Below are 25,273 nucleotides of genomic sequence, written 5' to 3'. Positions count from 1 at the left end.
TCTGGTGCAGTGGTGACCCGTTCCCTGGCCCCTGGGGCCCCCTGTTGTCCCCTGTGGCCTTGTCCACCTCTTGCTGGCCCTTTACTCTTCCACTCTGCTCTTCAGTCACCTTCTTCCTCCTCCTCCTTCTCTCCCCCTCCTTCCACCCTCATCACCTCAGGTCAGTACTGCAGGGGGCCAGTCTGCAGCAGGATCGCTGTGTCCAACAAGCCACTCAACCTTGACAACCAAAGTCACTTCACCAACATGTGCCATCAGTGGACACGATGTACATTTCACATTACCTCTTAAAAAGGATGTTTTTGACATAGTTTGCTTGAATGTTCTTCAGCACCTTGAAATTTGAGTTTTGCTCAATAAGCAACCTGACATCTGGTCCTCTTTGGAAATAGAGCAGTGTAAGACCATTAATTTAACTTGGAGGGTACTTCTGTCCTCTCAATTAATGGCTTTCCAATTGAGAGTATATGTGGAAGGCTGTTGTGAGTGAGATCATTTATTGTTCAGTTTAAAGTGCTATGTATTTTCCCTAAGTGTCTTTGGCATGAGTTTGTGGATTACGACTAATATGTTTTATCCAGCTGAGTGACTTCCTGTGTCATTTCAGAGGGAAACGGCATCATCTGTAATGTATTTTATATTTCATACTCTGAGAGCCAGCCTGATCAGGTTGGGTAACGATAGTACCTTTATAATTACTTAGATTTTTCTTTGCGGTTCCCTTTAGGTTTCATAATAAAGACAAAACCACTCTCCTCTTAAAAGGGAAAGGGGATACCTAGTCAGTTGCACAAATGAATGCATTCAACTGAAATATGTGTCCAACATTTAACCCAACCCCTCTGAATCAGAGAGGTGCGGGGGGCTGCCTTAATCGTTGCCCGGGGAGCAGCTCTTGTTGAGGGTTAACTGCTTTGCTCAAGGGCTTAACTGCTTGCTCAAGGGCAGAACGGCAGAGTTTTCCACCTTGCCTGCTATTACAATGTTGGAATGCGTTGCATGCACAAGTAGCAGTGAAATACAGATCTTACTGAAACTAGATCAATATCTCTGTGAGCTCAGTTAAGCTTAGAAGTTTGATGGACAAAAGAGTGGCGTATAGACTTTAGGGAGATTGACTGTAGCTCCGATAAGTGGTCTTTTCCTACACTAAACGGATGGCTGAGCTTGATAAGGCTAATGGATAAGCAATAGACATATTTATATACGGTCGTGGCTGGCTCCTTGTCACAGTGGAACTACTTCAGCATTCTCATGAGAACTATTCTCACCAGAGCATTTGATTGGCCTTCCTCTTCTGGAGATGTCTTTGCATGGACTATTATACTGAGCTTTCACATTGCTTCTGAGAGTTTGAATCCCCCAGCATTTGCCCGAGCAAGAGGAAAGGGATTACCTTCAATTTACATACCACTCCCTCTCTGGCAGACCTCTTCCTCAATAAGGTTTAAATGCAGGATTGGATTGCCTGAAATACTAGCCTGCCATTCATCATAGCAGTTTGAGAAATGGGCATGTAGCAACTAGTTACTGTAAATTTCCTCATGTTACTGACTCTCTATTTGTCTCCTCCACTCATAGTTCTCAATTTACTGACAGAAGCTAAAGGAAGAGCCACCGTAACCCTCGCAGATGCTCAATGACTCCTGTTAACTGTGCTTAATTGCCCCTGTTGATTTGATCGCAGTGAAAGCTATAGACTGAATGACGAAGAGTCCGAGATACTCTTAATGGGGACGATGAGAACGACACCGAGCGCCTGTGGGTCCCATCCGATTACATAATCTGTTACGTGTCACTGAACTGTCCTTGGCACCAATTAGAACCCAGAGAATGCAAAGAGGGTGTTCTGGCATTCCAGAATCCCAACTTCATTAGCTCAACATAGAGGTGTTTGCAAACAAGGACTCTTCCTGTGACCCCGTGTGTACTCTCTCTGCCTGCAGACACTAGACACTGACCTTTAGAGGGAACAGTCACAGTCACGCTGACTGCACAGGAGATGGAGATGGTGTGTGTTTGACTGTGTGTGCATGTGTTGTTGTGTCTCTGTCTTGTCATTAAATGGGAAGACTGTTATTTTATCATATCAATTCTCTATATGTAATTATTATTCCGTGATTAAACTAATCATGTAAACTTTAATTAACTAGGAATTAACTAGGAAGTCAGGGCTTCAGGGGGAAATGTTTATAGAGTCTATTTCCCGAATCGACTCTAAAGATATTTTGATATCTTATCAAGTACAGTCTCCTATTAATGAATTATTACCTCATCAGTTCTCATTCCAAATGTCGTAAAATTCTTGGTTATCTGCATGGACGCAGCCTTTACTTATGAATCATCTATACACAAATTGCCTAAATTATTGATTTACTAACTAATTAAACAATTACAGAATATACAATACATAATAATAATATACAGTAAATACCATCCCTAGTGGACTAAACAAAAACAGCCTGGTTACAACACGATGGATTCAGAGAGAAGAGAAGTGGGTTTCGGAAGGAAGAATAAGGAACATGGGTCTCTATCGGACCTGGGAAGCTATTCTCACATAAATACATAAGCCACTAACGATCGCTCAGTTGGAAAAGCAATGCACTGTATTTACGTGAAGCTGGCTTCGATAGTTGAGCTGGTGTTGTGAGGCTCTGGTTTGTCCAGTCATTGTCCCTCTCGTCCTTTGTGGAATCTACCGGGTCGTCGCGTGAAAGGTTCACATGGTCTGAGAGGTCCATCTCACTCTGGAGATGCTTCCTTGTCGGTCATTGTTCTCGTACTAGATTTGCGCATATGGTCAGCTGCAGTCTGATATACAGTGGAAGTCGGAAGTTTACATACATTTAGGTTGGAGTCATTAAAACTCGTTTTTCAACCACTCCACAAATTTCTTGTTAACAAACTATAGTTTTGGCAAGTTGGTTAGAACATCTACTTCGTAGAAGTAATTTTTCCAACAATTGTTTACAGACAGATTATTTCACTTATAATTCACTGTATCACAATTCAAGTGGGTCAGAAGTTTACGTGCACTAAGTTGACTGTGCCTTTAAACAGCTTGGAAAATTCCAGAAAATGATGTCATGTCATAATTGACATAATTTGAGTCAATTGGAGGTGTACCTATGGATGTATTTCAAGGTCTACCTTCACACTCAGTGCCTCTTTGCTTGACATAATGGGAAAATGAAAAGAAATCAGCCAAGACCCCAGAAAAAATATTGTTGACCTCCACAAGTCTGGTTCATCCTTGGGAGCACTTTCATCTGTACAAACAATAGTATGCGAGTATAAACACCATGGGACCACACAGCCATCATAACGCTCAGGAAGGAGATGTGTTCTGTCTCCTAGAGATGAACGTACTTTGGTGTGAAACGTGTGAATCAATCTCAGAACAACAGCAAAGTACCTTGTGAATATGCTGGAGGAAACGGGTACAAAGCATACTTCCAAAGGTGTGTCAAAATGGCTAAAGGACAACAACGTCAAGGTATTGGAGTGGCCATCACAAAGCCCTGACCTCAATTCCATAGAAAATCTGTGGGCAGAACTGAAAAAGTGTGTGCGAGCAAGGAGGCCTACAAACCTGATTCAGTAACACCAGCTCTGTCAGGAGGAATGGGCCAAAATTCACCCAACTTATTGTGGGAAGCTTGTGGAAGGCCACCTGAAAAGTTTGACCCAAGTTAAACAATTTAAAGGCAATGCAATCAAATACTAATTGAGTGTATGTAAACTTCTGACCCACTGGGAATGTAATGAAAGAAATAAAAGCTGAAATAAATCATTCTCTCTACTATTATTCTGACATTTCGCATTCTAAAAAATAAAGTGGTGATCCTAACTGACCTAAGACAGGGAATTTTTACTAGGATTAAATGTCAGAAGTTGTGAAAAACTGAGTTTAAATGTATTTGGCTAAGGTGAATGTCAACTTCCGACTTCAACTGTATGCTAGTTTAGTATGCACTTCTTCTTTAGATGATAAATAGTTCAGAGTTCATACCATTTCACATGTGGCACAAGCTCTCACGTTTCCTGTCCGGAAGAGTTGAATTTAGCCCCTTTCAACGTGGAGGACAAGTCCTCCTGTTATTTGGAACTAAGGTGACTTTTCGTCACGGAGGATTTTATTCAGTGGAAAAGGGGTTGGTTCATCATTGCCAAGCACTGTCTATTGACTTGGGCATGGCTCCTGACTTAGTTAAACATTAAATGGAGGCCAATTATCTCATTTTAAAGGTTAACAGCATATTACATCATTTCACAAATAGTTTAATCTTTACTCATTAATTTTATACAATAATTAGATGCAAGCCTCATAACTGAGGAACCCGAATAAACAGAGTTTGGGTCATGTGGCTGTATTGTCTTTCATGAGGTCACAAACATGAAACAAAATGGACCGGGTGGTAGCTGGCTTCTCCACCGACCGTTTACACATTCTCTAAAATAGGAATATTGTTCAATTCTCAAATCCTGGGATGTAGTAGAATTTGGCGGGAAAGTTCCTTTGTTCTAAATCAAATAAAATGTATTTATATAGCCCTTATTACATCAGCTGCCTTACTACATCAGCTGCCTCAAATGTATTTATAAGCCCTTATTACATCAGCACCCTCAAAGTGCTGTACAGAAACCCAGCCTAAAACCCCAAACAGCAAGCAATGCAGGTGTAGAAGCACGGTGGCTAAGAAAAACTCCCTAGAAAGGCCAGAACCTAGGGAGAAACCTAGAGAGGAACCAGGCTATGAGGGGTGGCCAGTCCTCTTCTGGCTGTGCCGGGTGGAGATTATAACAGGACATGGCCAAGATGTTCAAATGTTCATAAATGACCAGCATGGTCAAATAATAATAATCACAGTAGTTGTCGAGGGTGCAACAAGTCAGCACCTCAGGGGTAAATGTCAGTTGGCTTTTCATAGCCAATCATTGAGAGTATCTCTACCGCTCCAGCTGTCTCTAGAGAGTTGAAAACAGCAGGTAGCACATCCGGTGAACAGGTCAGGGTCCCATAGCTGCAGGCAGAACAGTTGAAACTGGAGCAGCAGCACGGACAGATGGACTGGGGACAGCAAGGAGTCATCATGCCAGGTAGTCCTGAGGCATGGTCCTAGGGCTCAGTTCCTCCGAGAGAGAGAAAGAAAGGAAGAAAGAGAGAATTAGAGAGAGCATACTTAAATTCACAAAGGAGACGGGATAAGACAGGAGAAATACTCCAGATATAACAGACTGACCTTAGCCCCTCGACACATAAACTACTGCAGCATAAATATGGGAGGCTGAGACAGGAGGGGTCAGGAGACACTGTGGCCCCATCCGATGATTCCCCCGGACAGGGCCAAACAGGCAGGATATAACCCCACCCACTTTGCCAAAGCACAGCCCCCACACCACTAGAGGAATATCTTCAACCCACCAACTTACCATCCTGATACAAGGCAGAGTATAGCCCACAAAGATCTCCACCACGGCACAAACCAAGGGGGGCGCCAACCCAGACAGGAAGATCACGTCAGCGATTTAGCCCACTCAAGTGATGCACCCCTCCTAGGGATGGCATGGAAGAGCACCAGTAAGCCAGTGACTCAGCCCCTGTAATAGAATTAGAGGCAGAGAATCCCAGTGGAGAGAGGGGACCCTCTATTGTGACCCTCTCTCTCCCATACTGCATGGTCAGTATGAGTCTCTGAGTCTCTGCAAGGAATTTACGATGTGGTTGTAAAGTCTTAAAACTGCCCCTGTTAGGAGGGGAGGGGGTTGTTCACATCTCAACTAGCCAATTCATGGAAAGGGTTAGCATCATGACAGTGTGTGTTCATGAGAGTGTGTGCAAGTGTGAATGACTGTGCATTTGTGTATTTGCACAAGTATGAGTGTTAATGTGAGTGCGAGTGTGGATGGGACTGTTTTCTGTCCTTTTCTGTCTGTGAATATGTGTAATCAAGTGCTCTAGTGACTTTTTTGCCCCATCTCTGTTTGCATCTATTCTAATGTGATGCCAAGTGAAGCAAACAGGCAATGCCCAGCTTAGGTGAAGTGATGACTCTTGACAGGGGATTGAGGCCAGCTGAGGAAGGCTGAATGCCAAGCAAGATGGTTGCTCTCACTCACTTTCACCCTCTTGCCTCCAAGCTATCTACAGTGAACAAAAATATTAACTCAACATGTAAAGTGTTGGTCCCATGTTTCTTGAGCTGAAATAAGAGGCCATACACACAAAAACATCCCTGTTAATGAGCATTTCTCCATAATCCATCACCATGACAGGTGTAGCATATCAAGAAGCTGATTAAACAGCATGATCATTACACAGGAAACAGCAGAGGGAGCAGCCCCCCCCCCCATCCACATCAAAGGGACAGCAGTGGAGAAGGTGGAAAGTTTTAAGTTCCTCGGTGTACACATCACAGACAAACTGAAATTGTCCACCCACACAGTCACTGGCGAAGAAGGCGCAAAAGCACCTCTCCAACCTCAGGAGACTGAAGAGATTTGGCTTGTCACCCAAAACACTGATAAACTTTTACAGATGCACAATCTAAAGCATCCTGTTGGGCTGTATCACAGCCTAGTATGGAAATTGCACCGCCCTCAACTGCAAGGCCCTCCAGAGGGTGGCACAACGCATCACCGGGGGCAAACTACCTGCCCTACATGACACCTACAGCACCCCAATGTCACAGGAAGGCCAAAAAGATCATCAAGGACAACAACCACCCGAGCCACTGCCTGTTCACACCGTTACTATCCAGAAGGTGAGGTCAGTACAGGTGCATCAAAGCTGGGACTGAGAGACTGAAAAATAACTTCTATTTCAAGGCCATCAGACTGTTAAACAGCCTTCACTAGCACAGAGAGGCTGCTGCCTACTTACAGACTTGAAATCATTGACCACTTTAATAAATGGAACACTAGTCATTTTAATAATGCCACTTTAATAATGTTTACATATCTGGCATTAGTCATCTCATTTATATATACTCTATTCTATACTACCTATACTATCTATTGCATATTAACCTATGCCTCTTTCTCATTGCTCATCCATATATTTATAAGTATATATTCTTATTCCATTCCTTTACTTAGATTTGTGTGTATTAGGTATTTGTTGTGGAATTGTTAGACATTACTTGTTAGATATTGCTGCACTGTCAGAACTAGAAGCACAAGCATTTCGCTACACTCGCAATAACATCTGCTAACCATGTGTATGTGATCAATACAATGTTATTTTCATTTGACAGGTCCACCCTTGAGCTCGGGGCAATAAAAGGCCACTCGGAAATGTGCAGTTTGGTCACACAAAACAATGCCACAGATGTTTCAAGTTGACTCCAGGAATGTCCATCAGAGCTGTTGCCACCGAATTGAATGTTAATTTCTCTACTATAAGCCGCCTGGCAGTAAGAATCTGGCAGTACGTCCAACCGGCCTCACAACCGCAGACCACGTGTAACTACGCCAGCCCAGGACCTCCACATCTGGCTTCTTCACCAACGGGATCGTCTGAGACTAGCCACCTGGACAGCTGATGAAACTGTGGGTTTGCACAACCAAAATATTTCTGCACAAACTGTCAGAAACCGTCTCAGGGAAGCTTATCTGTGTGCTCGTCGTCCTCACCAAGGTCTTGACCTGACAGCAGTTCTGCGTCGTAACCGACCTCAGTGGGCCAAATCTCACCTTTGATGGCCACTGGTACGCTGGAGAAGTGTGTTCTTCACAGATGAATCCCAGTTTCAACTGTACCGGGCAGAAGGCAGACAACGTGTATGGCGTTGTGTGGGCGAGTGGTTTGCTGATGTCAACGTTGTGAACAGAGTGCCCCATGGTGGCAGTGGGGTTATACTATGGACCGGCATAAGCTACAGACAATAAACACAATAGCATTTTATCAATGGCAATTTGAATGCACAGAGATACCGTGAGGAGATCCTGAGACCCATTGTCGTGCCATTCATCCATCGCCATCACCTAATGTTTTAGCATGATCATGCATGGCCCCAAGTTGCAAGGAACAGCACACAATTCCTGGAAGCTGAAAATGTCCCAGTTCCTCCATGGCCTGCATACTCACCAGACATGTCACCCATTGAAAATGTTTGGAATCCTCTGGATCAACGTCTACGACAGCGCGTTCCAGTTCCCACCAATATCCAGCATCTTCGCACAGCCATTGAAGAGTGGGACAACATTCCACAGGCCACAATCGTCAGCCTGATCAGCTCTATGCGAAGGAGATGTGTTGCGCAGCATGAGGCAAATGGAGGTCACACCAAATACTGACTGGTGTCGTGGAAATTTCCTCTATTTACCAAATCATGGGAGCAAACCACACACACACGTCAGAGGTAGTTATAAAAGTCCATCTTTAATTATAAGAACTTTTATCACAATCCTGTGACTCTCAGATAAATTCAGTGTCTCCCAGTGAATCCTCCGAGAGCCCCCTTACAATGCAACTGAGTTCCTTTTAATAGCAAAGACACCCATAGTCAGACAGCATAGACATAACTCATTGTTCAGCTTTGTCTCCTTTCCCAAACCCCAGAACCATAAACCAATTCCTCCATATCAACAGGCATATATCAAATTGTCATTTATATACAACCCACTCTAAATACAGACTCCTGGACAAACTCACGGAGAGGAAAAGGTGAGGCTATAGGTTAAGATAGAAACAACATAAGAGGGAGCATAGAATGATTCCAGACACTGCTAACCCTCCTTTCCCCACTGGGAATACATTGTTATGAGAAATAACTTACACACATTTGATGAATATTAAACATCTTACAAATGTTACCAACAAATTCTGATAATTCCACGACACTGGTTTTCTGATTCACGCCACTACTTTTTCTTAAGGTATCTGTTGTCCCAGTCATGTGAAATCCACAGATTAGGGCCTGATGAATTTATTTCACTTGTTTCTTTATGTGAACTCTAACTCAGTAAAATCTTTGAAGTTGTTGAATGTTGCGTTTGTATTTTGGTTCAGTGTATGTTAAGGTCCTGCACTGTACAGTGCCCTCTGTCCCCCTGCCAGAAATCAATGGACATCCTTATGCAGGTATAAAGCTCCTGCTGTTCATCCTCAATGTCATCATGTTTTTCTACTGGCTGAAGATTTACTACCTTCAATTGTTAGCCATTATTCTGCCACATATTATAAACTACAAAACTAATTTTAGTTTTCAATTCCTCGACAGGAAATGGAAATGGAATGAAGGTATTTCAGGGTGGTTGAACAGGTACCATGTACACATAATCAATCAGAGCACTTCACAAAAACCATGCAGTGTCAAGGATGTTTGCAAGGCATTACATTTGGTAATTGATGACAGTATTTTTCAAGAACAGACCTTTACGTCATTTCGCAGATTCTCTTATCCAGAGTGACTTACAGTAAGTAGTGAGTGCCTACATTTTCATTCTGGTCCCCCGTGGGAATACAAACCCACAACCCTGGCATTTCAAGTGCCATGCCCTACCAACTGAGCTACACAGGACATCCAAGTCCATTGAGTTCTTTCCAAATGGATTTTCTACAATGACTTCATAGTAATCAAAGGCTATAAGAGGATCTTTTTTCTGTTTTTATACTGCAAGTTGCCCAGACAACTGTGTAATACAGTGGGGCAAAAAAATATTTAGTCAGCCACCAATTGTGCAAGTTCTCCCAGTTAAAAAGACGAGAGAGGCCTGTAATTTTCATCATAGGTACACTTCAACTATGACAGACATAATGATAAAAGAAATCCAGAAAATCACATTGTAGGATTTTTAAAATTAATTGATTCGCAAATTATGGTGGAAAATAAGTATTTGGTCACCTACAAACAAGATTTCTGGCTCTCACAGACCTGTAACATTTTTTTTTAAGAGGCTCCTCTGTCCACCACTTGTTACCTGTATTAATGGCACCTGACTGAACCTGTTATCAGTATAAAATACACCTGTCCACAACCTCAAACAGTCACACTCCAAACTCCACTATGGCCAAGACCAAAGAGCTGTCAAAGGACACCAGAAAAAAAATTGTAGACCTGTGCCAGGCTGGGAAGACTGAATCTGCAATAGGTAAGCAGCTTGGTTTGAAGAAATCAACTGTGGGAGCAATTATTAGGAAATGGAAGACATACAAGACCACTGATAATCTCCCTCGATCTGGGGCTCCACGCAAGATTTCACCCCGTGGGGTCAAAATGATCACAAGAATCGGTGAGCAAAAATCCCAGAACCACACGGGGGGACATAGTGAATGACCTGCAGAGCTGGGACCAAAGTAACAAAGCCTACCATCAGTAACACACTACGCCGCCAGGGACTCAAATCCTGCAGTGCCAGACGTCTCCCCCTGCTTAAGCCAGTACATGTCCAGGCCTGTCTGAAGTTTGCTAGAGAGCATTTGGATGATCCAGAAGGAGATTGGGAGAATGTCATATGGTCAGATGATGGCAACGAAGGAGTGGCTTCGTAAGAAGCATTTCAAGGTCCTGGAGTGGCCTAACCAGTCTCCAGATCTCAACCTCATAGAAAATCTTTGGAGGGAGTTGAAAGTCCATATTGCCCAGCAACAGCCCCAAAACATCACTGCTCTAGAGGAGATCTGCATAAAGGACTGGGCCAAAATACCAGCAACAGTGTGTGAACACCTTGTGAAGATTTACAGAAAATGTTTGACCTCTGTCATTGCCAACAAAGGGTATATAACAAAGTATTGAGAAACTTTTGTTATTGATCAAATACTTATTTCCCACCATAATTTGCAAATAAATTCATTACATTTTTTTCTAATTTTGTAGTTGAAGTGTACCTATGATGAAAATTACAGGCCTCTCTCATCTTTTTAAATGGGAGAACTTGCACAATTGGTGTCTGACTAAATACTTTTTTGCCCCACTGTATATAGCTAGACACACACACCTACTATTTTCATATACTCTACCACTTGTCTTTGTCTGATGAAGATGTAGGGTTGCACTACTAGTCTGTGGTCATCCCTCCACCATGTCTGTGATGTTGTGTAACGGGTAGAGGATAGGGTCAGGGAGAGGATGTTCATTTAAGAGTCCTACTGCCGGTGGCTGCGCCTACATGCCTCAGGTGCCACATATGCTTATTTACTGTACCACAGCCCAGTTCTCTGTTTCCTTGTCTCTGTCTCTAGACAACCCTCTGTCACTAACTACAACGCTCCTCGCCTTGTCCCGCCTGCCCACACCCACATCTGGAAAGCACAGCCACCCCACAGGACAAATACTGATTGAAGCAACATTGTTTCCACGTCATTTCAAATTCATCAGTGTAAGGGCATTTCGTCTCCCCCCCCCCCCACACACACACTTTTAACCTAAATCCAATGACATGGTGAAATGTTTTGTTGATGTCACAGGGAATTCACGTTAGTTGACAACTCAGGCAAATGCAAATCAAAACTAGACGTTGAACACTGCCTAGTGGGACAGGTGTCTCAACCCTCTACATTTACAAATGGCCTAGAGTGAAATCTGACACTGGAGGTCATTTACCAACGCACCCTTTATAGCATGTGAGAAAATATGTATTGCATTGAGCCATTTCAGAGTTGAATTATGTCCTTTATATTGTGGGAAAGAATATTGCTCCAAAAGGTTTTTTAATAACAACAGAGAGAAGAAACCACAGTGAGGTGATAATGAAAGAGTTACGATTTAGACGGAGGTTGATAGTTGGTAAGATAACACCATTGGGTGCACAGCCTAGGAGGTTGGTAGTTGGTAAGATAACACCATTGGGTGCACAGCCTAGGAGGTTGGTAGTTGGTAAGATAACACCATTGTGTGCACAGCCTAGGAGGTTGGTAGTTGGTAAGACAACGCCATTGGGTGCACAGCCTAGGAGGTTGGTAGTTGGTAAGATAACGCCATTGCATGCGCAGCCTAGGAGTTTGGTAGTTGGTAAGATAACACCATTGCATGCATTTTAAAAGCTACCCTGGCATCATGGCATCATTGTGTGCAACTAGGGGAGGATATTTCACATAGCATTACGGTGATGGAGTGTGGGTCATTGGAGGGTGACATTTAACTTAATGTTCTTTTGAGCAACAACTCTGTGGCGTTAACTCAAACTGACTTTGCTTAGACGGATAGATCGTTTGGAAGTGTTTGTCAAGGACCTCACCCAATCCCGGTTTAACCTCGGAGCAATGCTGTCTGAATGCTGCTCATACAAAATGTCAGCTTACCATTTGTCACCCAACAATGAGGTACCGTTTATAGTCAGTCAACGTAGTCAATACAATATTTTGTTTGTAAAAACAATGAAGAAAATAAAGATAAGACAATGGTTGCTGGTGAAGGGGCTGGCCTGGACCATTGTCTTGTCTATGGATCTAGTATCCATACGTTATCCATATCCACCCATCTATCGTAGATTGTGAATCAGTGGTGGTAGTGGTATGGGTAGATGGGGGGTCTAATGACACAGGTAAGGTTAAGTCACTGTCAGTGTGTCATGACCGTGGACTGTGACATTTTTTCACGTGTATTATTCAGCGGCTGTTTCGAGAACCCCTCACGTATACAGTAAGGGTCTTTCTATAAACTAGGGTACCAATGAGGATTTTCCTTGTTACACCTGTTGATAAGTCATTGATAATTACATCAGCAAATTGTTTTAATGTCATTACATTCAGATTACAACTTCACACATTATCATCTAATCTCGGAAGGAATTTTCCTAATGACAGTCAAGTGATGAACAGCTGGTGTGTGCAACAACAGTGCTGGAAAAAAAGGTGTTTGCGAGTAATGTCCAGAATATTTTGGAGTCTCATTTGTTAAGCTGGTGAAGTTGTGCCTCGATCCACGTTGGATCTAATACTCCTAGCAAATGGATGTTGATCACCTGTTGTTGTCTGCTTGATTTACAGTAGGGTCTCGTTTGATTTACAGAATAAGCATCAAGGTAATAAGTTCATGTTTTCATATGTTTTTGTGTCACGGAGTGGACAGGATAGACTTCCCAACGCTACGCTATCCTACACAACGCTATCCTACACAACGCTATCCTACACCTACGCTATCCTACACAACGCTATCCTACACAACGCTATCCTACACAACGCTATCCTACACAACGCTATCCTACACAACGCTATCCTACACCTACGCTATCCTACACAACGCTATCCTACACAACGCTATCCTACACAACGCTATCCTACACAACGCTATCCTACACCTACGCTATCCTACACAACGCTATCCTACACAACGCTATCCTACACAACGCTATCCTACACAACGCTATCCTACACCTACGCTATCCTACACAACGCTATCCTACACCTACGCTATGTGTAGGATAGACTACCCAACGCTACGCTATCCTAAACAACGCTATCCTACACCTACGCTATGTGTAGGATAGACTTCCCAACGCTACGCTATCCTACACAACGCTATCCTACACAACGCTATCCTACACAATGCTATCCTACACCTACGCTATCCTACACAACGCTATCCTACACAACGCTATCCTACACAACGCTATCCTACACCTACGCTATCCTACACAACGCTATCCTACACAACGCTATCCTACACCTACGCTATGTGTAGGATAGACTACCCAACGCTACGCTATCCTAAACAACGCTATCCTACACCTACGCTATGTGTAGGATAGACTTCCCAACGCTACGCTATCCTACACAACGCTATCCTACACCTATGCTATTCTACACAACGCTATCCTACACAACGCTATCCTACACCTACGCTATGTGTAGGATAGACTACCCAACGCTACGCTATCCTACACAACGCTATCCTACACCTACGCTATGTGTAGGATAGACTTCCCAAAGCTACGCTATCCGACACCTACGCTATGTGTAGGATAGACTACCCAACGCTACGCTATCCTACACAACGCTATCCTACATCCTTCTGTGTATAATGACAATGGATTACATGGCCTAGTGGGCTTCTTCACAACATCATCTGGTAATGAAATATCATGACAAATACATTTTGCTTTCCACGTTGCACCTGCAATTTGAATCAATATAAGGAGCTTGAAGTAGCCTACTTTACTTGAACTTGAATGTGGAGCTCAGAAATTCAACTATTGGAAAGGCCTACCTTGAAAATCAGATGCATTGCAATTATTGTAGCCAATTTAGAAGTTCTCCTGCTTCCTTATAATTATCCTTGATATCATTCTTGATCCATTTTTGTGAGAGATGTGGCCACTTTCATTTTGTTTCCAGCTGCTTCAATTGAAGGATGTTGTACTACTCTGTAGCATCAGTGGCAATACGAATGTATCTTTTTGGGCAACCTGACCAAATTCACATATACATATGAGTTATAGATCTATAAATCTATGCTTACCGTTCTTAAGTTTTGTTTTTGCATAAACACCAGCTGAAACAACAATCTTTTTGGGGTTATGGAAAATATATTTCACAGCGGTTTAGATGGTACAATGATTCTCTACACTATACTAGCTTATTTTGTCATACAAACGTAAATTAGGCGAACTATTAACGTTTCAGCAACTAGGAAATGGCAGATTTCTGCATAGTGCACCTTTAAATCCATGTGTGGTTGTTATAAGGATGACAGCGTTTAATGTTGGCTTCAACTTTGCATTCCAGCGAAATTCTTCCATTAAAAAAGGAACCTTGTTTTTGGTCAGTTTGTCATTATAAAAACAGTGATGGTGCTATTCAAATGGTGAGATGAATACTACCGCTATTCATGGCTTTGTTATGTGTGCTTGCGGCAGCCACATAGGCTACAGAAACATCGCAATGCATGTATCAAATCTATTTAGTCAGGCAATGTCCACATTATTTTTCACATATTTTAGAATGTAATAATATTTTGAATAACAATGCATTGGCAAGGTCCCCAGAAAATGCATTCTTCTTAAATTGGTAATTGCCTACTATATGGGGAGGGGGGATAAAAGTTAGGCCCTATATGTCAAGTAGTATAAGTTGGCCCCATTATTTATTTTTAAAAAGACCCATAAACCCCTCCGTTTTTCCCTTATCAAATATGCATGTTGGACAACATCACATTCTTACTCCCATCCTCTGTGTGCCATTGGGTTTCTCCATACGACACAAAGTAATCACTGATGATTTTAATAGAAAGCCTCTATAAAGTACCTCTATAAAGCACCTCTTACTCCTCTATAAAGCCTCTATACAGTACCTCTTAGTCCTTCTATAAAACCTCTATAAAGCACCTCTTACTCCTCTATAAAGCCTCTATACAGTACCTCAGTTCCTCTATAAAGCCTCTATACAGTACCTCTTAGTCCCTCTATAAAGCACCTCTTACACCTCTTTAAAGCCTCTATACAGTACCTCAGTTCCTCTATAAAGCCTCTATACAGTACCTCTTAGTCCCTCTATAAAACCTCTATACAGTACCTCTTAGTCCCTCTATAAAGCCTCTATACAGTACCTTAGTCCCTCTATAAAGCCGCTATACAGTACATCTTAGTCCCTCTATAAAGCCTCTATACAGTACCTCTTAGTCCCTCTATAAAGCCTATATACAGTACATCTTAGTCCCTCTATAAATCATCTAAACAGTACCTCTTAGTCCCTCTATAAATCACCTAAACAGTACCTCCTAGTCCCTCTATAAAGCCCGAAGAACACATGAACATAATATGACATCCATTATAGAGCAGACAGCATCCATCATCAGTCACAGTACTTTGCATATCGCCTGAGAACAAAAACACACTTACATGTGCTATTTACCTCCTTGTCCATCTCCTCCGACCTGCCCTGTCACCATAATGTCCACAGTGGTTCCCCATATCACTCCTGGCCTGCTGTCCTCCAGTGGTGGCTGCGTGCCCTTGCCTGCTGTGGAGGGCCCAAGGCCCAGACTGGTAGTGCAGCAGTGATCCATCATAGGACTATGAGGTGGAAGGTAGAGGGGAAGTCTGGGAAATAGAGCCCATCCAGAGAATCAATTTTCATGCTGGCCTACTATGCCAAGTGCCCACGGGCTTCCCCATGCTGGCTGGGTATTACTACTTCTGATGATGGAACCTCAGAGAGAAGTACTGTGTTTTAGGCTGAGGAGGACATGCTCATGTAAAGTGTGAGTGGGTATGGTGGTGGAGCTGAAATCGATGCGAGTCTATAACTTGCAGTGGAAACGCTGGAGAGATTAGATGATGTGCTGCCTGTTGGAGAGATTAGATGATGTGCTGCCTGCTGGAGAGATTAGATGATGTGCTGCCTGCTGGAGAGATTTGATGTGCTGCCTGCTAGAAAGATTAGATGATGTGCTGCCTGCTGGAGAGATTAGATGTGCTGCCTGCTGGAGAGATTAGATGATGTGCTGCCTGCAGGAGAGATTAGATGATGTGCTGCCTGCTGGAGAGATTAGATGATGTGCTGCCTGCTGGAGAGATTAGATGATGTGCTGCCTGCTGGAGAGATTAGATGTGCTGCCTGCTGGAGAGATTAGATGTTGCTGGAGATTAGATGCCTGCTGGAGAGAGCTACACACACCCACACCTCTTCCTTGCTACCTCTAAGCAGTATCCAACACCCACATATCCTTAAGTATGATCCCCAATTAGAGACAACGATAATCAGCTGCCTCTAATTGGGAACCATACTCAATCCCAAAACATAGAAACAAAATGACTAGAACACCCCCCTAGTCACGCTCTGACCTAAACACCATAGAGAACCAAGGGCTCTCTATGGTCAGGGCATGACAACTACTTAAGTCATATTTTTGACAAGTTTTACTTTTACTCCACTACATTTTCCAAATGCACACTCAATCATTCATGGGGGATGACATGTTTACGTTTGTCTTGTTTGGCGGAACTTCTGCCCTGTCCTCTCTTAATGTCCCTCATGTTTCATCATGTGGAGGCCTCACATTACAGGCCCTCAGGTCAGCCCTTCAACTCCATAACTCTGAATTGGTATCTGTAAATAAGGACAGACATCATTTGGTAAACGGCTCTTCTCATCTACACATTTTCTGAATTTGCCATCCACTTTGTCCGCTAATAGCTGTTATGCAAACACAGGTGAACGAGGAGAAGCGGACAAACGAGGCTGAGGTGAATATAGTGTTGCAAAGATAGAGGGGTGCAACACAACCCCCTCTACATTCTAAATCTGTCTCTGTGCTTGGTACTTTGGAGCTGAAAAGCCACACTTTGCCAGAATCTCTCTGGGTGTTTTTGGGGGCTGCTAGGTAATTCGCTCCGGCCAGAGAACTGATGAGTTCAGGGTCACTGTATCCACCCACTCCACGGTCTGTGTTCATCTGGCTGGCGCTGTACTGTATAGTATGGTCTCTTTAGGAGAAATGGGAGAACTATTGTTCTTGGCTGTGTGCCCCCCATAAGTACAATGACTTAATATATTATTCATTGGTTTTTACATCGACCCATGCCTGGGGAATTGCCATATGATATTACACTCCCATTGTTTATTCAATACCTCTGCAGCTTAAATTTGATGAATTTGAAAATCACACAGGGCCCATAGAAAGATATGCTAACAAGACCATCAAGTAGGCCATCCTTTTATTTTGCTCAAAAGGACCTTGTATGGGCTTTCCAGGAAGATACTGTAACATTTAATGGGCAATTAGATCGCGTTGTGTGGTCCTTAAGCCTGGCAAAATAAATCATTGAAATCGATAGCATTTGCATTTCCTAAATATGCCTGACATGCATTTCCTGTGTCTCTTCAAAGCTGTACTGTACAAATGCATTTATCCCTTTAAACTGATCAGAAGACATTATTATCAGCTAGTTTTAGGCTGTGACAGGTCGACTAATGGGTATACTTATTCCTATGTCTCAAGATCAATTTAAATCAGAGCGTGTAGATCTTAGGAACATGAAAAGAATGTTTAAATCATCCGTGGGAGTTGAAAATTCTCAGACCTTTTCTGTTTCCTCTCGAGTGTCACGGGTCCTCTCTGATCACACCCTGTGTTGTGTGTGTGAAGGTGTGAGGGGGTTGGGTGTGTGCATAACATATTGTGTCAGAGGGGAGGAGACTATAACACAGTGTTAGAGTTCTCAGAATTCTTACTAATAACCCCCCAAAGGAAATGACATTAATCTGGGACTTTAGCAGCATTTCCGTCTAATTGATTCATACATTTATGGCACACTGTGTAGAGTGCATATTTCATGAGGCGTTGCTCCATTCTAGGGCATGCTCCTCTGTTCATGATTCCACTGTGTTCATTTATGGCCTGTAGTAAGTAGAGTATCTGTGTGCTCGGGTGACACACAGAACACATGGCTTGGGGACTTCCTCATGCATGAACTAATGGGAGTGACAGGTCTCATGGGGTTTTAATACATTTACTCCTTCGTAAGCCCACCATTTAATGAATATGATGTTATGGAACGCGTTAATCCTGGGATGTTTCATGTCAAAGGTATAAACTGGAGAAAATGATGGATTGAGGAAGGGATTAATGCTCTGATGCAGGGGGTCATTATCCTGTGGAGTGGTCTGTTATATGAGATCCAGGCAGAGTTCTTTCAAGCTTCAGAGAGACAATATGGAGATGTAATGGAAGTATTATAGTGTTGTGCGCTGGGTCGTAGCCTTGTGTGATGGGTGACGTTGCCTGAGAGCTACACTAAAGAGTCAATTGAACACTATAACACTCGCTCTTGGATTGAACACTAGATTTTCTGCCCAGCGGTATTGCTTGATGTTGGAGCATGGAGGCATGACAAACAGGGTATGAGTCAGTTAGACAGAGTCTTGGTGTGATCTTTCGATCACACCATTGTTTCTGACCTATTTATGATGAGTAAATTAACTTTTCACTCATTATCTTCTGGGGTCCTTCCTCTAAACAGAATAATAATTTACTGGGAACTCAGACCGGGTTTCCCATGGTGTGTAACCCTCTGAGACTTGACTCAGAGCACTAGCTGTAATTGTACTTCAGTGCGAAGTTAATTAAAACCAGTAATTGTAATTTTACTAATTTACAGGGTTTGATCTCAACTGTTGGAGGGGATATACATGCACTGATCTGTCTTTGTCTGTTTCATTCTCTCTCTTGGTCTCTGTGGGCAGGTGTCTGGTGCAGTGATCCAGCCCCAGTGGTGCAAAGGTAGTGAGGGGACATGGCAGCCGTTCCAGGCCTGGGGTGGCCTGGCCTGCTACTGTTGCTGTTGACTACTCTGCCCTCCACTCAGAGCCAAGGCTGTCCCCAGCGCTGTGAGTGCATGGCCAAGCTCAAGTCTGTGGCATGCCAGGGCAAGCGTCTGTCTGCCTTCCCCGACGGCATCTCCTCGGACACACGTCTGCTGGACCTGAGTGGGAACAGGCTTCGCTGGGTGGAGCATGGCGACCTCCTCTCCTTCCCTCGGCTGGAGGAGCTGGACCTGAGTGAGAACATCATCACCGTCCTGGAACCCAACGCTTTCTCCAGCCTGCAGAGCCTGAGGGTGCTGTCGCTGAGGGGTAATCAGCTCAAACTGGTCCCCATGGGCGCCTTCTCACGCCTCACCAACCTCACCACACTGGACCTGAGCGGGAACAAGATTGTCATCCTGTTGGACTTCACCTTCCAGGACCTGAAAAACCTGAGGAACCTGGAGGTTGGTGATAACGACCTGGTCTACATCTCCAACAAGGCCTTCCTGGGCCTGGTGGGTCTGAGGGAGCTCACCATTGAGAGGTGTAACCTGACCTCCATCTCCAGCCAGTCTCTGTCCTACCTCCGCAGCCTGGTCACTCTGCGCCTGCGCTACCTCAGCATATCCTCCCTGGAGGACCAGAACTTCCGTAAACTGGGCGGGCTGCGGGGGCTGGAGATCGACCACTGGCCTTTCCTGGAGCACATCTCCCCCCACAGCCTCCAGGGCCTTAACCTGTCCTGGCTGTCGATCACCAACACCAACATCACCTCCGTGCCCACGGCCGCCCTGCGCAGCCTGCCCCACCTCATCAGCCTCAATCTCTCATACAACCCCATCTCTGTGCTGGAGTCCTGGGCCCTGAGGGACTTGGTCCGTCTAAAAGAGCTGCACCTGGTCAACACCAACCTGATGATGGTACAGCCGTATGCCCTCGGCGGCCTTCGGCAGATCCACCTGCTCAACCTGTCCACTAACGCCCTGGTAACCCTGGAGGAGGGTGCCTTCCAGTCCGTCAATACCCTGGAGACGCTGCGTGTGGATGGGAACCCTCTGTCCTGTGACTGCCGACTGCTCTGGATCCTCCAGCGCAGGAAGACCCTCAACTTTGAAGGGAAGTCCCCAGTGTGTGCAGGCCCCATGGAGGTGCAGGGCAGGGCCCTCAGCGCATTCTCAGACTCTGCCCTCTTCGACCACTTTACCTGCCAGAAGCCCAAGATACGCAACAGGAAGCTGCAGCCAGTGACTGCCAGGGAGGGCCAGGTGGTGTCTTTTGTGTGCCGGGCGGAGGGTGAGCCCACACCTATCATCTTCTGGGTATCTCCCCAGCGCCGCCGGATCACTACCAAGAGTACTGGACGTGTCACCGTCCTACCCGAGGGAACGCTGGAGATTCGCTACGCCCAGCTGACCGACACCGGCACCTACATCTGCATTGCCAGCAACGCCGGGGGCAATGCCACCTACTTTGCCACGCTGACCGTGAGTTCACTGCCTCTGGACGCTGCACTCATGGCCAACCGCACATACTACACAGGTGACCTCAACGAGACCAATCTGAACGACACCAAGGTCTTCCTCAAGTTCACCTTGGACCTCAAGACAATCCTGATATCCACAGCCATGGGGTGTTGCTTGTTCCTTGGCGTGGTGGTTTTCTGTTTCCTGATGCTGTTCGCATGGAGCCAGGGCCGGGGACAGCACAAGAATAACTTCTCAGTTGAGTACTCTTTCAGAAAGGTGGACGGCCCTGCAGCCAGCGGCGGACAAGGAGGGGCCCGCAAGTTCAACATGAAGATGATTTGAATCAGAAAACGGGTCACTCTGTTACTAGTAGACTCAGATGGGGACACAATAATAACTTTGGACTTTATGATTCGGGTTCCCTATTGGTTCAGAAATCAACACATTAGGTGATCTAAGACAATGTACTAAAACTTTGTTTTGTATTTGTAAATGTCTGTATCAACAAAAAGTAAATAGGTAAATGGATTTGGTACAGACACATTTTCTCTCATTTGCTATTTGTGTATTGTGGTTTATCTTGTGCAGAGGAGTCTGGATGATAGTTAAAGATGTCACTAAATCCCATTGACTGTTAAGATTCAAAACACAACACCCCTGCACAGCTCCATCTGTCTCTCTGCAGTGCACCCTCTCCTTTTAAGGTTCCTAGAAGGGGAGGGTGACCTGGGGCTCCGAGGTATGGGAACGCATGGAAAAAATGACCTTTATATTAAAGCATTGCATGCATTATCACCGCTTTTGCTTACTGGCATAGTGCAGTATACATTTACATTTACATTTAGTAGAGGTGCCTGTAGAAGTTTCACACATGGGGCAAACATGGGGCAAACATTTGTAGTCTAGGGTCCGGGAGAAATGTGGCCTTTTATATTTCATGCAATTCTACATCATTTTAGTTGACTGGAGACTAGCAGAATATTTTTTATACCTCACAAATTATGAAATTGTCAGGCTACTTTGACACTGACACACTGAGAATCTGAGATCAATAAAAAATGACCTTGTCTTGAATCCATCAGTAGCCTAGGCCTAGGTGTGTGGAGACACATATTGTACAACATGAGGAGGAAAATATAGTCATAAAAAGCTTCCAGTTTCACTGACTCAACCAATGATGAGCAGCTCACTCATGGACATGGCCGATGCGCTCGTGCCAAAAGCTTGTCGCTCTCGTTTTACTTTGTAAGACAATGCAGTTTGCTTAATAGGCCTATTTGGAAGTTGATAACTTGGTAGCCTACAATCAGATTAGTATTGTCTTTTCGGCAGGATCCCTTTAATTTCCAACCTGTGTTTTCTCGCGATTGCATTTTAAATATGGCGAAAGGCCTGTTTTGGCTGCATGCTGTTCACTGACAGATTTTCCTCGCGTTCCTGACTCTCAGCATGCCTTGTGATTGGGCTACACACAATCCACAGCAAGGCTATTTAAAAAAAAGAAAAAAAAAGATATTGATTCTCTGTAGCTAAATTATAGTCCAACTCCTGATGTAGTATTCAGAATTATGACATTTCTTTCTGAACATGGAGGTAATTCTATTACTTTGGCAAATGTATTTGAATTCATCATGGGTGCTGTGGCACCTTCAGCACCCCTCCTGCGTATATGATTCTATAAGGAAATAAATGATGAAGTGCAACTCTGGAGAGATGCGAGTTGAGAGGCTCATGTCTATCAGAACAGGGAGAGGGAGAGAGCTCATAGAAAGTGAATCTCATTCTAGTTATGTGAGGGATAGATGCTGTCTTCTCTCCCTCACCACAGCTATGGCCATGTGTTGGTGTATAAAGGTTACAGTGTTGCGCCAACCATAAACCCCCGCTGGCCAACACAAATCAATTCTTAGAATATTAGGCACGTTTTAACATGACGTTTTTAAGGGGGCAGCCAGGAGAATTACAAAGGAGAACTTGAATTAACTCTGATAGCTTTTATTAGGATTTTTACATTTCAAACAGTGAGAATTATTTGTCATGCCATGAGAGGTACCGGATCCTGATAAATGGGTTCTGGAAAGAAGCAGTCAAAAACTGAGAGGTGCCGGCTCGCTCAAATCACGCCCTGCTTAACAGTAATTTATAGGGTACACTCCCAAGCTAAAACCATACAGAATGACTCCAAATGCAAAAACTACATTACAGGAGACGTCCAAGCTCATCTGTCATTCAACAGCATCAAATGCTGCTACACATTTGACTAGTTCCATTTTTCAAATGGATTTGTTACGTAAAGTACCCTGAATGACGAAGTGGAAAATATAGAAACCTGGTGTACAGGTGAGTTATCACAAACAAAACCAGACACAATTTGCTATGGGATCAGATGGTGGTGGTGTATTTAGCAATAGTGACACGCCCTCAGACTGCACCCCATCTGAAAATGGATACAAAACGTTTTGTGTATGTATATTGTTGTTGTTGGGTGTTCAGATTTGTTCTCTCCGTTTCTAAATGACTTGCTATATAACCTTTGTTAATTCATCATTGTCTGATTGCAACTCAATATTAGGCATGTGTTCTTAATGTTTTGTACCCCCAGTGCATTTTGTCATCTTTAAAAGCTATTGTGGTTGATCATAATGTGTTGTAAGTCAGATTTTATGTGGATAATTCTAAGGAAAATGTCCTAACTGGTAATACCCAGTAATTTCATTATTATCAGACACAGATTGCCTGGCACAGAGATTTGCCCTTTCTGTGCTTTCTAAACAACTTATGAAGGGCAAGCGTGCAGTGTATTTGATCAGTTTCCTCTTTCAGGCTTAGGAAAGCAGTGGGAAGCCTGGTGACCAGCAGTGACAGTGTTTCTCATCAGGACCCAAGTCTCAGAGATATGCAGGAAAATGCTAATGTGACAGAGACCTTGGATGCTGGAAGAGAGGTCACAATGGAATGGAGCTAGGCTGTGCTAGAGGGCCTTCCGTGCCCAATCACATGGGCTGACATCATTTGCGTTCTGCAGATTAATTAGAATAGGATCAGAAATTATGTGAAGATTACACTGTTCTTGAATATTTGTCAAATGTGTATTTGATTATGATAGCAGTATTTTGGATATTTTGGAAGAGCAGTTATAGCTAAGGGTTTTTGAACCAGTAATAGGCAAAACTGTTTAATCATCCCTCTTAGCACTTTGTGCAGGTTCCTAGAACATACTGTAGTCAACATCCGTATTAGCACTGTGCAGCTGCCTAACACATAATCATTATTCTCTTTCCACACTACAGAAGACAATTCGTATTGGGATTTAGGGTGCTAACGTAGCACGGGATGTGTGAAATTGACTTCTCAGCCTGAAGTGTCCCGATTTGCGCCAGCGAATAACTAGCATTTCGCACGGCGCTGACTTTTCAGGAGGACGGTCACGTGTGCATGAGTTTGCGCCAGGTATGGACCAAATCGTGAGAAAGTGGTACTTGCTAAGCAAGCAGCGTGGCATCCTATACACACTCATTTCTGATCCGTCATCGGGCTGATTTAAAGTTAATATCAACATCTGCCTGTCTATCTGTGGTTTGGCACTGTCACGCTAGTTCACTGGCTCCATAGATCATTCCCTCACTCAATGCCCCATTGCCAACGGTCCCAATAGTTTACATTTGCAGCCCTCTGCTGGAAGAAGCGTAATCTTCAGCATCGTCACTGGAGAGAGGTTCACTTCATTCTGAATATATGTACAACAACATGTAGAACAGAGAATCATGTCAGCTCTTCATTGCATTTCTATCTGCAATGTTCAACAACTTTTAGCAACTGATCCTGGACCTGGATGCACTGCACATTTAGCATCAGACCTTGATTGAATACTAATAATAAAATAACTACTTTTGTGTTCTGGGAAAAATAAAAATATGATTCACATTCCTGCGCTTCAGCATCCTAAAGATTAAATTGGTGTGGTTTACATTGTCCTGCAAATGTTGGGAGAATTTTGTATATTACTGTATGTTTCATATAAAAAAATACCCCAATTCAATTAAGCACCCTGTTTGTAACATATACAGTGTTTCAGAAAGTATTCAAACCCCTTGACTTTTTCCATATTTTGTTACGTTACAGCCTTATTATAAAAAGGATTAAATACATGTTTGTAATCAACAATCTACACACAATATCCCATAATGACAAAGTGGAATCAGGCAAAAAAAATGTTTTGCAAATTTATTTTAAAAAACAACAACAACTGAAATACCTTATTTACATAAGAATTCAGACCTTTTGAGCTGAGACTCGAAATTAGCTCAGGTGCATACTGTTTCCATTAATCACCCTTGAGATGTTTCTACAACTTGATTGGAGTCCACTTGTGTTAAATTCAACTAATTAGACGTGATTTGGAAAGACAAACACCTGTCTATATAAGGTTCCACAGTTGAAAGTGCATGTCAGAGCAAAAACCTAGCCATGAGGTTGAAGGAATTATCCGTAGAGCTCCGGGACAGGATTGTGTCGAGACACAGATCTGGGAAAGGGTACCAAACAATGTCTGCAGCATTGAAGGTCCCCAAAAACACAGTGGCCTCCATCATTCTTAAATGGAAGAAGTTTGGAA

The 25,273-nt window shown here is 43.6% G+C and overlaps 1 protein-coding gene across 1 annotated transcript in view; it reads left to right on the top strand.

The window, feature by feature from the left end:
• The window catches only part of LOC124037668 (leucine-rich repeat and immunoglobulin-like domain-containing nogo receptor-interacting protein 3), a 48,096-nt gene extending 23,270 nt beyond the window's left edge, over positions 1-24,826 (top strand). Inside the window, exon 2 of the mRNA XM_046352615.1 lies at positions 19,130-24,826. Within this exon, the coding sequence (XP_046208571.1) occupies positions 19,180-21,000 (1,821 nt within the window). The 5' untranslated portion in view covers positions 19,130-19,179 and the 3' untranslated portion in view covers positions 21,001-24,826. The remainder of the gene's footprint in view (positions 1-19,129) is intronic.
• Positions 24,827-25,273: the final 447 nt, after the last annotated feature.

The sequence above is a fragment of the Oncorhynchus gorbuscha genome, linkage group LG06 (genome assembly GCF_021184085.1).
Source record: "Oncorhynchus gorbuscha isolate QuinsamMale2020 ecotype Even-year linkage group LG06, OgorEven_v1.0, whole genome shotgun sequence".
Taxonomy (NCBI): domain Eukaryota; kingdom Metazoa; phylum Chordata; class Actinopteri; order Salmoniformes; family Salmonidae; genus Oncorhynchus; species Oncorhynchus gorbuscha.
This window is presented reverse-complemented; position numbering and strand designations above follow the sequence as displayed.